Below are 15,226 nucleotides of genomic sequence, written 5' to 3'. Positions count from 1 at the left end.
TACTTTTGTGAATTACCATTTAAAAATAATTCAAGTAATGTATACCCCCACGTTTATGACAATTCATGATTGAAATTATGTGCGACAGTAGAATGTTATATTTACTGTTACTATCGTGAAAGTTATTATTAGTCAGTTGTTGTATGCAGTATTGTCCCACGTGCACGAGATTGATATTATTTATAATTTCAGGTAGCCATGTTTTGTCTTATGCATTCAACATCCAACATGGGCGTTTCTTTCGTCGTCTGCAAAGTGTCAAATGCTTTGCGCTCAACAAAAATGTTCAGGGACAGTGACAGATTTTAGTTATTTGAACAGATCAAAGGATCGGTTCTATTATTTACAATAATCAAATGTTTTTGAGTAAACAAACAACACATATCCAATCGGAGAAACTGCAATTTAATTTGGCGATGATTGTGACTCGATATCAAAGGGCATCTTTATCAGGTATTTGACTTGGTATGATTAGTTAAATTAAAATCTAAGAAGAAAATGTACACAGCCTCGGCAAAATTCTAAATTACGATCTCATTGGTCAAAATTAAAATTGTATTTTTAAATAGTCGTTCAAGTTCTAGTATAAAATGAGAAGGTTATGCTCCGTTGTGAAACAAAGATCACAGTATTAAAATACTTAAAATGGTGTGATTGTTGACCGTGTATGAAGAACAAAAAGCTTACGAATTGTTAGTGCCAGTCTACAGACGCAAAATGTATGTGGTGTAAGGAAAGTGAATTAATTTATTTAGCATCATAATCAGCTGATTTCTACATTGACAGGAAATCATCGAATACGATCGACGTTCGAGAAACGAAGGATTGGATTATTTAGTATTAAGAATATTGACATATGAGAAAGGCAAACATATATTGTATTTTTGAATGTATAGTCTTTGTATTATATTAAAAAAGTGAAGAATTAAAAATGTCAGCAAACAGTTCGAACACAGTAGGTACACCAAGAGGTGGAAATCTGCAAAATCGTAATTCTCAAAGATCAACACTTTTAAAAGTAGTGATTCTGGGTGATGGTGGTGTAGGCAAGTCATGCCTTATGAACAGATTTGTGTCAAATCACTTTGATGAACATAGTTTTCATACCATTGGAGTAGAATTTTTAAACAAAGACATTAAGATCAATGGAGAGGCATACACACTTCAGATATGGGATACAGCTGGACAAGAGAGATTTAAAACTCTTAGAACCCCATTTTATAGAGGCTCTGATATTTGTCTGTTGACTTATGCAGTCGATGATAGGACAAGCTTTAAAAATTTAGCCCTCTGGAGATCTGAATTTCTTTATTATGCTGATGTTCAAGAAGAATCTACATTTCCCTTCATAGTTGTTGGAAATAAAGTAAGCAGAATTATTGAAGAAGGAATAAATACAATTAATAGTGATATTTAATGAAGTAACTTTTGTAGGTGGATGTTCCAGATTCTGAGAAACAAGTCTCCACAGAAGAAGCTAAAGCTTGGTGTACAGAAAATGGAGATCCTCCATTGGTAGAAACATCTGCAAAAGATGCAACCAATGTTGAAGCTGCATTTGGTGTAGCTGTTGCTGCTTGGGCACAACTAGAAGCTAGATTAGAACGTCCATTGGTAGAAGACACAGTTGACCTTTCAAAGCAACAGTCTCCTCATCGTTCGAGTTGTTGTATGCCAATATCTGGTGCTGAGTAGGTTACAGATAAAAGATTTTAAATATTTTTTATGTTTCCATAACATAATGCATGAAATACAATTCTAAAGATTCCAATTATGATCAGGTAATTGAAAGGTGTGGTAAGGAAATAAACACTACAAATAATCCTTGTAATGCAAACTTGCATTCTTGGAATGGACGTATGAAATTTGTTTATACTTGTAAAGAGTACACTATGATAGAAATTGAACCAACTTTTGCAAGTGATTATTGTATTTAGGACAGATATGGACATTACATTACATAAGTATAAGGATTTTATTCTCTTTTCTTTGACCTACATGAAATTTTGCTTCTGTTTTAACAAATTAACTATTTCTTAAAAACTAAGTGGAACCATTGGCAACATTATTAGAAAAAATCTAAACCCTTTACATATACAACTATGTATGTATGTATTAATTTGATATGAAGGTAATCTTTAATATTACCATGGGAGTGGGAATTCTACACATAACACAGTTCTTCTTCTAGGTCTAACAAAATAATTTGAAGAGATATCTTACCTGTCTGCAATACTTTCATCACAATAAGGTGATTTTTATTATTAAAAATAATTTTCTGTCTGTGCATTCATATATTTTTCTTTATGGTGTTTAATTATTAGTAGCAATCAGTACTTTTTATGTTGCCAATGAACACAACGTCCATACGATACATTTACAAACTGGACGGATTCGTCTACTTCTGTTGAGTTGAATTTTTTCAGTTCTTTAAAAATACTTGAATTAAAGTTACAAGATTGTACGGGAAAGATAATATTTTATGATTGATCTTTCCAGAATGCGACTGTAAAGTGTAAGGTCAAATTGAACGTCCTACTCGTATCACGCTTTGTGCAGCTCACGAGCTACAGACAGTATTTTAAGTGTTTCGTACACCATTGGCTTGTGATAAAACAATAGTAATAATCATTATCATCAACAGCTTTATAAATAAGGAATAGATATAAATTGTAATTTAGCTTTGTAATCTAAATTTGCCTTATCCTTGCAGTGCAAACTAAGGGCAGTGGTGTAATATATATTTACCAGAAAATCCTTTAAATTATTATGTTTATATCATATATGTATGATTTTGAAATATATATATATGTATATATATATACACTAAAGCATACTCTACTGCTCTTGGAATGTTCTGCAGTTGGTGTTTAAAGATTTTCCTACGAAATTAATAATGTTACAAAACTGACAAAGCTTTTTGTACAATACTGTATGTATGAAATGCATTTCTAAAGTAATGTAACTCATTTAAAAGCTACCTAATGCTTTAGTAATGCTTTACATACTAACAATAAGGAGTATGTAACGTCATTGTAATTTAAAGATGGTTTCCAATGACAAAGCTCGCATTAATTATATATGTGACGTGCATGCTGGTGCTTTTTGTATAGCTACATGTGGGATATATAAATTTCTAGCATCATATTGAATAATGCGGTGGTTCAAATGCGAACTACATATGAAGTTTAATCATATCAAGGTGAAAATTCTGCAATAACTAAATACATTTTGTATCATCCGTTGTGAATTTCATTAATAATTTTATAAACATTTCATTAATAATTTTACAAAAATCACCTCTGTACAGTATATGTTGCATTTATTATAGTACACATTATTTATTCCAAGAATTTAATAATATGACTTAATGTGCGTTTACACTTTATAAATTTTATATCCTGAAAATCAATTTTGCAAGAAAAAAATAAAGATATTCTGTGCTTATTTCAAATTGATAAAATATATTAGCAAAAGTGTCTTTGATACCTCACTTAGATTTTTAATCACACAAGTGAATATGTATTTATATTATTTTATATTTTACGAATAACAATAGTTTTAAATTAATTTTTAATAACACAGTCATCAATAATGTTATATTGTAATGATACATCATGGTGTATGCAATATTCAAAATGCCACTGCACGCTTTTTTCCAAACATTACACTCGATCGAATAATAAACGTGTATAAAATGTTACTATAAAAAATTAGGATTAAGAGTGTTAAAGTTTGGAGAAATGGATGCGCGTATCTTACGATACTTTTCTTATTAAAATTTTTTAACAGTATTTACAAATTAAATGTGCTACAGTCGTCCATATCAGAGATCAATCTTCCAGTATTTTTGTATACGAATTTGCCTTTTATAGATATTTTCTAATCGATAATAATTAAACAATACTATCTTTTTCAACAAACAACTGAACATTGCATTCTGTATGCATAAAATATTTATGCATGAGAATAAACTTAAACTAAAAACTTTTCGTTTGTATATTTCTGTAAACATCATAAATTTGAAGGAATTATACTTTTTGTAGATGCTTACTGCATAAAATTAATTCTTCCACAGTTCCTTTGATCAGTATGAACTTTATGACAATGTACAGATATGTACATTTTTGACATGATAATACAATATTACATTGTAATTATATAAACGGCTAATGACAATGTTCTGTAACATCTACAATAACAGATTTTTTCCATCCAAACAAGAAGTAACCAATTGCTGCACCAAGTACTACAGCAAAGCCCAACCAGACATTGTAAGTCATGAAGATCAGCATGAGGAAATATGACAGCACGATTTGCACTATGTGTAAGAATGTTTGAAATGTATGCATCCATGACAACATTGTGGGCCTGCACAAATTTATATGAAATCAATTAATTTCTAATCGAATTTGGATCCATTGAAATAATAAGATATAGAGCTACTGTGCCATGTTAAAATGCATAAACAGGAAAGAAGAGTTGCCCCAAAAAGAACAAGCATGTAAAGTATGTATGTATAAAGAAAGAATAAAATTGATTTCCAATTATAAAAAGGAAATGTACAATATTCCGCATGCACAAAGACATAAAAATCGTAAAGAATATAGTTTCACAAACAAGCTCTATTGAAATAAAAAAAAATCATTAAATAAACAAATATAATTTTCGTTTCCATTTACTTACGGTTGTTTGTGAATTACTTCTCCAACCATACTAAAAAAAGAAAAAATAAAATCAAGTTGAACAATGAGTACCAGGTCTCTGCGGATCTTGGAGGATGTAACGAATTTTTGAATGGACTGAGAAAGAGTACGAAACTTACTGTACGACTCGATTATCCTCGGCCACAACATTCTTTTCTGCTGGCATCGTGACGCTTCTATATTGTAGGGCATTATACGTCTTCCAAAATAGGTACTCCCGATAATACTTCAAACCCTCGTAGAGCGCGGCCATGATCATGATACCGATCATGGATCCAACGAGGCCACCGACCGAGGAGATATTCCAGGATTCAAATAATACTTTTTCGCAATATCCCCCGTGGAATGTCATCTGCGAATGTGACCATCGTTTCATGCTCTGCAATTTGTGTCCATGGGCGGCCCATAGATGAGATACGTACCGACATACCGTGCATCCCCATGTTTGCACATGCTTCTGTGGCGGTGGCAACAGTGTGTCCAGCGTGATCATTATGATCCATAGTTCCATGCGACATATGATCGTGATCCATTGAATCGTGTCCCATACCACCGTGCATGTTCGAGTGATCTATGCCTGCATGAGACATGTCAGCGTCATGAGACGTATGTCCCCCCGAAGCATTATTCATCATGTGCGCCATGTGATTATGAGACATCTACGCAACAAAAAAAAAAAAAGAAGAAAATTCCCTTCCGTTTTAAAAACGCTCGAAGGCAACGAAATTGAAAGACCTTCGTGAATGACGGAGGATAATTGTAAGGCTTTAACCGTCATCGAGAACTTATCGGCGCTTGTCCTTGTTCCGTGGACAACAATTCTCACAACGCCGGTATACATTAACATTTTTCCGGGTGTTCGGTACACGACGATGTCATGTTGTTCTGCTCGAAGGTCGAACAAATATCTAGTACCGAACAGTGATCGGTGACAGACGCTTCTCCAATTCCACCGAGGTACCCGTTTATATACAGGCCTACTACCACTGATCATTATTGGCACGATAAGCGGTGGGAAAGGAACGGGGGATCATGATGCGATAAAATATTGTTTCCGAGCACGTTAACCAGCGAATCAAGTTTTTTCAGTACCGACAAACAGAACGAAATTCGCTACCGTACTGGAAGACACCTGTTGCACGCTTCATCGCCCCGTTCGAATTACGTGTCGTACCTATACACAGTATTTTACCGTATTTGCGCGCGCGAGATGTAATCGATGCCGAGTAGAATGAAGAATCTGATATTCACCGCGAATCAAAATATAACTGTCCAACAGCGAAAGACCGCAAAGTCTTACAAGGAACATTTACATTCAATTTAAATGTCTACCACTTCGATTCCTCTGCAAACCGTCGTCTCCGTACAGCTACCGAACGAGAATCTATTACGTAATTTGAAGGCGATCGCAGAATATTCCACCGGTTATTTGGAAAACCGTTACCACGTTCGGTTTTTATACGATTCATAAAATCCTACCGACGATCGTGCACTGTTTTTGTTTGCCTCATTCTTAATTAACATTGTCGTTTTTAGTGAAGTCATTCGTTCCCGTTCGGCAGCTTGCCAGGCTAGCCGTGAACGAGTTTGGAACAGAAGTAAGTACCAGAAGAAATGAGTTCATGACTGTCGGTCGGCCCGAGAGAACAAAGAGATAGAGCAACAATAAAAAAAGAAAAACACGAGTCGACGGACTTTCTAAAGCGGATTTCTTCGGGTATAGATTCAGCGGGCCGATGTAGCGCGACTAACGTTCCTTACTAGCGTTCATACTTGTACACCGAGGGCGTTTATCCCAGGGCTGAATTTATTACATTAAGCAAACTAAACACATTGCTAGGGCATCAAAGGAAGGGGGGCACCACAGAAACATTCAATTGCTAGATTTACCATGGAGTAATTTCAACGTATTTAAAAAAAAAAATATACAATACGAATAAACTCTTGATACACCCATATTGAGGATACATTGTTTCTTTAGATTTAGTGATACTCAACATTTTTTTCTGTAAAAATAATCTGTTCTCCTGTTTCTAACAAATACGGGACTGACAAAAGTTATGACACAGGTATGATGGAAATTACAGTTTGGCCGAAAACATTTGGCAGCCAGTATACGTATATAGAGATACCACAATCTTCTAAATTTGAGATACCACGATCTTCTAAATGCTTAGGGCGTTTAAAGATCTTAAGCCGGCCTTGGCGTATCCTTTCCCGAGCAACGGACCAAGAAGCTCTCAGGTAGAATCAACTAAAATCGTTCGTACGTTATGTTCTCGCAGATTCTGCGAATTTCAAAAGCTTGATATAAAAGTGTCGGCGAACGATAATATAACGCGTCTACTTTTCACATTCATTGCAAGCGGCAACGGTATCGATGAGACCCCAGGACCTTGATAAGTAAAAGGCCAAAGATTCACCGGACCAATGAGCGCCGTTTACGTATGAAAGTAGTAAATACGTATGTAATAACGTAAGTTTTGGCGTTACAGGTGCGCGAATGGCAAACATGCCGACGAGTTACTTTGGAAATATCTCTGCCTGTTAAATAAATATCTGCAGGAACGAAGAATGGTCTGGCCAAACCGCGCGTTCAGATTTGGCGAAATAAATAAAGATCGATAAAAAAGCCATAAGTAGTTTTGAACGCGACGCTACAACAGAACTCTATCTACTTGCGTATCGTGGAAATGAAACATAATATGTTTCAAGAGAAAAAAAGAAACTACAGTTCGCGAAAATACGTCACGCGCAACAATCGTCAGGGTGGCATTATGTTTATACGAGACCAGTATCGTTCGCGAAGATATGCTTCGGAAAACAACAACTGGTGAAAAGTTTATCTTCGACTATTTGCAAGAAAAATCGCGGTTATTTGCGTACTGTTCAGATAAAAAAAATTGATAATGAATTCTGTTTGTAAAGGTGAAAAAATAATCGTGCAACACACTAGACTGACGCTGCCTCGTAAGTGTGCCCTAACTTATCTTTTCGGAATGAACATTTTTTTTGTTGCTCGGTCGACTGATTATGTTTAGCCTAATCGATACACTTAAGCCGTTGAATAATAGTTACGTCGAATGCAACGAAATGTTTACAAACAATTCATCTAGTTCTGTCGGCGAAGAAACACCATCTCGGCGCGTATCGTTATTTTACTGGTGAAACGATTTCAGCGGTAACGGAAATACGGCTGTTCTGCGTATTTTGAAACGACGATTAGTATGTATCGGATAATTACACCTTGTAGTTTGATATCCTTGAGAAGTTGAACAAACACTATTGTCCGCGCTTCGATCAGTAACAAAGAAAAAAAAAATACAGAAATCGATCAATTTCCGAAAGTTGGAAATGTTCACGCGGGAACGTTAGCTGAAAAAAACCTTGCTGAAGTAGAATATTCAAAGCAATGTAGGTTTTTGCGTGATAAAATGACACACGATTATTACCCGCGGTTAACAATTTCACCGCATTAACCACGCGCGATTAGAAGTGATGATAGGGATGAGCGACACCGTTGAAAAACAGGAACTCGTGTCTCGAACACCAATCATGGTTTTATAACTTGAATTTAAGCAGCTTTAATAATTCGCTTTCGTGTGCGAAATGAATTAACAAAAATAGAGAAGGATGACCTACGAAGTCCTACGCCGACCGACAATTTGCCGTTGCTCTGGAATTCTTATATTGAAATTCCAGGATTCCACGCGAGAAAGAATACGTATTATAATTTTCCCGGAAGAACATGTTCCCATTATCGATTAATTCACGGAAGACGAAGGAACACATCGACTTGTTAAAAACGAGACAAAGGAGCATGCCAGTAACATTATGAACGCTTTTGTCGCGTTAATCGCGGAAATGTGTTGTTGCTTCGAGCATCCTACAATCAGTGGATATCGCAAGTGCCGTTAGGTAATGCAAAATTGAATGACCGGGAGCGGGCGATATTGGTTTCAATTGAATCGATGACACTTAATTGTGGGTAATTAACGCGAGATAGAAACGTCGACCCCGTGATTTACGTGGAGAATTTATGAATGTAAAATTCGATTCGACAGAACACGTTGCGATAAAGTATATGTATACGTAGACTTTAACGATGCATTCAGTTCTTATCGTTTCAACTATCTTTGCGTCATGTACCCGTAACATATGTCGTTTATATAAATTTCTAAAGAACGAATATTGTGGTTTTTATTGTCTTAGAACTCCCGGATGACTATTCACTTTCTAAATTACAACACTGAATGAAAAATTATCGACGTCATATTAAGAATCTTCGAAAAGTGAAGGGATTACATTCAGATAAAAGTAGGTGAAAGTTCTATTACATAGGACGCATAGGACTTTCTTACTGCATTCTAGTAACGTGATTGCAGCTGTCAATGTAGGTCGATCGACTTTGCCTTTAATTTCTACATCGAGAATCATAAAGGAGAATAAACAAGAGAATATAAAGTATAAAGAATACCGTCTATATAAGAAAAATTCTGTCAATTTAAGATAATCTCACAGCGCATTCTTTTAATCTGACGCGCACAAAATAATCAATTGTATCACTCACCTTTGCTCACCTTTGCGAGGTTATGTCACGCGATGAATACGGTTTTTATCTAATGAGATTGCTCGAATGCGATTATGATAAATTAAATGAACACGTTCGCAGATTTTTCTGCGTGAACGGAACAAGCAACCTCTCAGAGATCCATTAATAAACTGCACGCAACTTTCTCGGTTTCCTCCATCGCCGTGGACGTAAAATGACGAAGACTAAGCATGATGGTTTTCGCGGGTAAACACGGAACACTAAAATGTGGTGGGATAATTTCCAAAATACGCTAACAGATGGCACTGTAGATCTGACGATGTAGTGAACGCGTGTACCAACGAGAAGCGCCACAGTCGAGTTAGGTTTATGGACTAGCTTTAAGGTATTGTGACAGTGCGTGATACGCCTTTAGTTTACTCGGTTTAGTAGAATATTTTGAATTTCATTGTCGCAAACATTTTTCTACACATTGCGAATATTATATATTATTAATTTAAACGCAAATAGTGCCATTACTATTCCCAGATTGTTTGTTCTTTGTACTTTGAACACACGTTGATAGTGACGCCACAATGAACTATAACCTGTCTTTAATGTTTTGTGGTTAATATGGAAGTACATAAAGTAAAGTCTGTGTTTTAATCAATGAAAGTTAACGAATGGTACGGAACAGTAAATACAATTGTTTGTAGCTGAAACAGTTGCATAAATACATGTTCCGTTAGTTGCAATAAGGCTGCATTTGAAGTCTGAATGATACGCGCCAAAGTTCGTGCGCACGCCCAGAATGTTTGTGTATGTTTCGTAATTTGGCAAGTGAAAGATCGATCCTTCGTGCATTGTTAAATATTGCGTGTAATATTAAATTTCAACATGTCGATTATGCCATTATGGCCACATTTACAACCCAGAGCCACGGATCCGTTGTGGTTTAACGCCGATAGGCCATGTGACGATGAAAGCGAGGTAGCTGCACTCGAAGCAGAACACCAAGCATGGGTTAGTGTCATGTCAATTGACACGCATCAGTTGTAAATATTAAATGGATAATTTTCTGTATTTCTTATATTTTAATGTTTCTAGAGAGAACACGTTCGAATACAAGGATACGATCATATTCCTATTGGCAAGACAGTCAGCGACGTAAGTTAACCTCACTTCCGCTTTCGTTATATATCTCACTCTTTGTTTATGTATTTGATAATATTTTATGACATATTCTTACAAATTAATGCATTCTTCGGTAAAACAAAGCACATTGTACTATAAAATAATATTGTGTTCGAGAAAAAATAACTTTTACCATATGCTGTGATCGTTAATTTCTGCATAACGTTGTTACCGACTGTCGGATTGGAAAACAGCCGTGCGGTTGAAAAATATTGCTGTACAAGATACGAGATAAATAAGTTTCCTATATTATTGCATCCTCGGAAGTAAATTAAGGACCGAAGTACATATTAACAATTATGAACAGTTCAGAGGATCCGTGGAAGAGGAAGAAGAGGAGGAGGAAGAAGAGGGAGAAGGGGAGGAGGAGGAGGAATCGGATACCCATGAAGAAGAGGAAGAAGATTTGGACGAAATTGGTATGGAAGTGAGCTACTCCCATCAGCAGCAGAGATCCAGTCCAACCGATACAGTGACAGAACCAGTGTCCATCAGAATGGTCAGCACACATACCGGTCGATACCCTTGAACTATCTTATACGATCACTACCGATTTTCAACCCTATATACATTAAATGCTTCGCAACCGATATATCATACATATATCGACGTTTAAGTTTAATAATTTATTTATACAACGTTAAAGAGTTAAGTCTACATATAAATGAATAAATAATTATACGTACGATGAAAACCCAATGAATTCAGCCACTCGAGCGATTCCCTCGCGAGTACAAGTAAGCGTCATCATTATTATGAGTAGTCAGCGTTTTCGAATCGCCGCGGGTTCGGTCAAGGACCCCTTCCACAAGCACGAACAAACGAACAAGCAGCCGAATACAGCAAAATTCTGCATCATCGTGAAAATTATGCAAAAAATGAAACGTGGCGCGTTCCCGCCATAGTTTCAACAGGCCATCGCTGTTGATCGGGGCTCCGAAGTCGAACCTAAACAAAAAAACACGAAGAAAAAGAAAATATTAATGAAGAAATTGTTGCTCATCGTGCGCGGTCGATATCATATGGTCGCGGGGTATCGAAGGCGTGAGGGGGATGGTGAGGAGGTATATAAAATTTCCTTCGAAAGTAGCGATCCGTTGCTCGTCGAAAGCGATCGAACACCAAGGGCTTGCCCCTTGTCCCTTTCTCTCTCTATCTCTCTCTCTTTCTCTCCGGGCGCGTCTCGATCTTTCTCTTTGGAGAACGGGGCAAGTCGGTACCCCGCCTCGCTTGTAAAGGGCCGTGGAACCGCATCATGCTCGACCGGGACACTCTCTGTACACTCCGTATACCTACCTATACTAGGTGTAAGTACACGCGAGAATGTATTATATACCTATATAGAGGCGGCCGGCTCTCTCGGCGTGTAACTGAAGTAAAGCCAGGTTGGTGCCCCCGCTAGGGTGAACGAACGGGTACGCTCAGGCAAAAGCGAACCCGTGGTGTGTGCCTCCTCCTCCACCTCCTCTCTTTCTCTTTCTCCGCCACCTCCTCCTCTAGCGACGACCTCTCCGGTCTCCTCCACGGCTAAAAGATCTTCGTCTCTGATGTCACAGTGGAATTGCAAATTGTTTTCTTTTTCTTCTTTTTCTTTTCTTTTTTCTTTCTTTTCCTTCCTCCGAATACGCTCTTCGCCCGTTAGGGAGGAGAGTGACCGTTGACGACGGGTTGCCCTGGTAAAATTTTTCATCCAACTCGTTCACCGATCTTACGTTCCGGCCCTATCCCCCTGCCGTCCGAACGCGATACGTTTTTCGCGATTTCATCGGGACGCGGCCGAAGCGCACGGCTCGGAATTTAATAACAACGGGCAACGGGTTAAAAGTAACGAAAGATTTGCAATTTTATTCGAGCAATTGAATCGCTTCAAGGTTAATTTAACTTGTGCAGACCGAGCGCGCGCGCCAGCAAGCGAGCGTTTTCCATCTCGAGTGCTTAGCGTGTTGCGCGCATAAATCTCGGGATTTATGAATCGCGCGTAGTTTCGTAGATGGTAATACCCCGTACGGATTTATGAATTAATACCGGTCATATTAGACGCATAAATCTTACCCGTTCACGGTGGAATGGAATCGTCTGTTGGGATTATCCTACAGCTTCGTGTGATTCTATCCAACGTGCGCACGTCGTTGGTATCGTTGCGATCGATCATTATCATTTCGGTGGGAAAAATTGAAAGGGTGGTAGGTACTCGTTTCGTTTTCTATCGGGACGTCCCTGCCGCGTAGAAACTTTTTTATAAGTCATTTTTGTATATTCGTTTCCCGTCCAATTACGAATTAATGGATGAAATAACAAGCCATTCGTCGATCAGTAGTCGGTATTAATTCGCCGGTATACTTGATCCCCATTAATAGTCATTACTTAACCAGGCTAGGAAGAAAGTGCCGGGCAAGTAGATTGTTTTTTTTTCTCGTCTGATCTGACCGTAAAAGGGAAAGCTACCTACCTACCGTACAGTGAACGGCGCACTATATTCAGACATCGCGTGTGTCCCGTCTTGTGATCTAGGTATACATATATAATTCGCGACTACGACACTGAAACGATAATGATCGGTGCAGCGGGGTAAATCTAATCTTGATGTCTGGGTCCCGTGGACTTATCTCTGCCGATAGCGAGGAAAAAAAACCGAGGTTCGACATCTAAACCACGGTCTTATCGGACTTTTAATTGCTGCGCCCAAGTGTGTACGACACATCGGGCGGCCGGGCCCCGTTGAACACGAGGCGCGTACTCGCGGAGTACAATTTCGACACGGTCGATCTACTTCGTGTCCTCGCTAATGTGCTCGACTTGACCCACTGGCCCACATGTAGGTCGTTTAAAACATCCATTCACAACCTTGAAAACGATATCAGTTCGCGTGCTCGCGCGTGTCGCCACCCTTTCCCGAGATTTCTCTAAACGTTCGCGTCGCAGCGTAGCTGAATTTTGTGTTTTGGAACCGTGGCGCGCGGATTCGACGCGATTATACGTTCTTTGTTCTTTTGTGCGTTAGGGTACGGTTGCTGATTTTTTACCATCGTTTAGGTTAGACCACTTCTGTAACTTGTCATGCGTAAGCAATTTGGGCCTTATGATAGACAATATGTGTATGACAGTGGTGATATCACAAGGCCTGAATTACTTACACACAAGTTACAGTAGTGGTCCAACTTAGGCGATGGTCCCAATTCGGCAACCTTCCCTTACGTATGAAAACGTAATGAAACGGGTATATCGAAGCCTAGCAGTGAACACTGGCGAACAGTTAATGCTCAATTAGTGATTTACCGGACAGTACACGAGATGGTTGGATTTCGCGCGTCGCGACATCAACCGATTTCTCTTGGCTGGACGGGCGATAGAAACGCTGGGGGCCGCCCCTAGGGGGTAAGACCTCGGACGGGGCCTAATGTCGGCTTAAGCACCCTAACCTGCCTCAAAAGACGTTGCACCGACGTAACAGATAATAAATCCTCTGTGTGTTTCAGTGTACCGAGAGATAGCGAGCCTGGAAGAAAATGAGAGTGTCGGGAACGAAGATGGACGAGTGGCTTCTTTCTTGGCGATTACGAGCCGCTGGGGTCTCGTGGGGTCTCTATCTCTGTCTTTCTGTCTCCCTCCGTTTCTCCTTGTTCCTTTGAAGAGGACGGTGGCCCCGAGAGGAGCACGGTAGTGTACCATGAATTTTTAATTCCCGATAAAAACGGAGTTGACGTCGAATCGCGACAACACGAATATGTCGCGGAAAAGTTTTCCGGTCAGCACGGTTGTTTTTGCCCGGGTCTAAAATATGAATTTTCAGATACATATACGCAGTACGAAACATAGTTTCGCGCGCTCGGGACGCCAACTTCGAACCCTGGAGATGCGTGGGATAGACGTAATTCAGATTGATGACCGGATCGAATTGCATATTATAAATGATACGTGGAACACCATTTATTATCCGTGTACCCTAGATAACGCGTCGTCCGATTGGATATAATTACGCAAGGGAATAATATATATGTAGTATGAAAAATATTGGGTTCGACGTGAAGCTAAAAAGTATGTTAAAAAGATCAAGTGGCAATAGAGGGAATCGAAAAACATTCAGAACGCGGGCCATCCAGCCCGACAACAGTGGTGTAACGTAAGCGGGGTCTCGCGAAAGAAAGCAGGGAAAGTATTCAAATGAAACGGTGCACAGAGGGGAGAAGGGGCACACACACACATAAGCACATACACAGATGGTTCGTACGAAGGAATAAGCAAATAAGAGCATTTAAGGCGATATATGATCAATAAAACAGCCTAGGATCGGAGGTGATCGTAAATGTGACACGCCTGCGGGTCATCCCCCTCCCCCCGCGACACGGGCTTTTCCGAGAATCGTGGTAATAAAACACTAAAATTGACAGCGATTTACCGACCCTTAATTAAAGAAGAAAAGGCTACAGCACTTTCCAGACGGAAGTTTATTTCTCCAAAAGAAGAATTGCCGGAAAATGACTCCAAGTTCTATAGAACCTTGTTGAAAAAATCGGTGTTACGCGACTCATAACGACTACGGCCTCGTGTATGTGTACATTTCGTCATACCTTACGTTCCGACGAAACAATGTTGAACAGAAGAAGAACCATGTGTAAACGATCATCCGGGGACGTCACACCCTTGAATTCAGGCGTATGAGGTTTACGAAACTTTTTACGTTACGAGATCGAAGCTATATTGGCCAACGAGTTTTTTCATCGTAACGAAAATATTTTCAAAAACCGTATCACTGGTTGCAACGCAGTGGCGTGCGCAAGAAAGAGAGAGAGAGAGA

At 38.8% G+C, this 15,226-nt stretch overlaps 3 protein-coding genes across 3 annotated transcripts; 2 read left to right on the top strand and 1 right to left on the bottom strand.

Annotated features, from left to right (window-relative positions):
* The first annotated feature begins 859 nt into the window (after positions 1-859).
* LOC107186054 (ras-related protein Rab-9A) lies at positions 860-2,275 on the top strand. The gene is made up of 3 exons (XM_015573851.1): positions 860-1,366; positions 1,435-1,691; positions 2,192-2,275. The coding sequence occupies exons 1-3, from the start codon at positions 932-934 to the stop codon at positions 2,208-2,210; spliced, it is 711 nt and encodes a 236-aa protein (XP_015429337.1). The 5' UTR covers positions 860-931; the 3' UTR covers positions 2,211-2,275.
* Positions 2,276-4,083: 1,808 nt separating this feature from the next.
* On the bottom strand, positions 4,084-9,483 carry LOC107186058 (high affinity copper uptake protein 1). Its single transcript, XM_015573854.1, has 5 exons — positions 9,277-9,483; positions 5,129-5,365; positions 4,826-5,058; positions 4,687-4,716; positions 4,084-4,371 (listed from the first exon to the last, which is right to left on the bottom strand). The coding sequence occupies exons 2-5, from the start codon at positions 5,363-5,365 to the stop codon at positions 4,170-4,172; spliced, it is 702 nt and encodes a 233-aa protein (XP_015429340.1). The 5' UTR covers positions 9,277-9,483; the 3' UTR covers positions 4,084-4,169.
* A 580-nt stretch (positions 9,484-10,063) lies between these two features.
* LOC107186064 (anaphase-promoting complex subunit 15-like) lies at positions 10,064-11,012 on the top strand. Its single transcript, XM_015573862.1, has 3 exons — positions 10,064-10,260; positions 10,345-10,404; positions 10,739-11,012. The coding sequence occupies exons 1-3, from the start codon at positions 10,135-10,137 to the stop codon at positions 10,958-10,960; spliced, it is 408 nt and encodes a 135-aa protein (XP_015429348.1). The 5' UTR covers positions 10,064-10,134; the 3' UTR covers positions 10,961-11,012.
* Positions 11,013-15,226: the final 4,214 nt, after the last annotated feature.

Source organism: Dufourea novaeangliae, unplaced genomic scaffold, assembly GCF_001272555.1.
Source record: "Dufourea novaeangliae isolate 0120121106 unplaced genomic scaffold, ASM127255v1 scaffold75, whole genome shotgun sequence".
NCBI lineage: Eukaryota > Metazoa > Arthropoda > Insecta > Hymenoptera > Halictidae > Dufourea > Dufourea novaeangliae.
This window is presented reverse-complemented; position numbering and strand designations above follow the sequence as displayed.

Excerpts from the sequence above, each read along its gene's own strand:
- LOC107186054 (XM_015573851.1), top strand. The coding sequence starts at position 932 with ATGTCAGCAAACAGTTCGAACACAGTAGGTACACCAAGAGGTGGAAAT. Across the intron at positions 1,367-1,434 it reads TCATAGTTGTTGGAAATAAA|GTGGATGTTCCAGATTCTGA; the intron begins GTAAGCAGAATT and ends TAACTTTTGTAG.
- LOC107186058 (XM_015573854.1), bottom strand. The coding sequence starts at position 5,365 with ATGTCTCATAATCACATGGCGCACATGATGAATAATGCTTCGGGGGGA. Across the intron at positions 4,717-4,825 it reads GAGGATAATCGAGTCGTACA|TATGGTTGGAGAAGTAATTC; the intron begins GTAAGTTTCGTA and ends TTCTTTTTTTAG. Across the intron at positions 4,372-4,686 it reads GAAGTAATTCACAAACAACC|GCCCACAATGTTGTCATGGA; the intron begins GTAAGTAAATGG and ends AAATTTGTGCAG.
- LOC107186064 (XM_015573862.1), top strand. The coding sequence starts at position 10,135 with ATGTCGATTATGCCATTATGGCCACATTTACAACCCAGAGCCACGGAT. Across the intron at positions 10,261-10,344 it reads AAGCAGAACACCAAGCATGG|AGAGAACACGTTCGAATACA; the intron begins GTTAGTGTCATG and ends TAATGTTTCTAG. Across the intron at positions 10,405-10,738 it reads TTGGCAAGACAGTCAGCGAC|TTCAGAGGATCCGTGGAAGA; the intron begins GTAAGTTAACCT and ends AATTATGAACAG.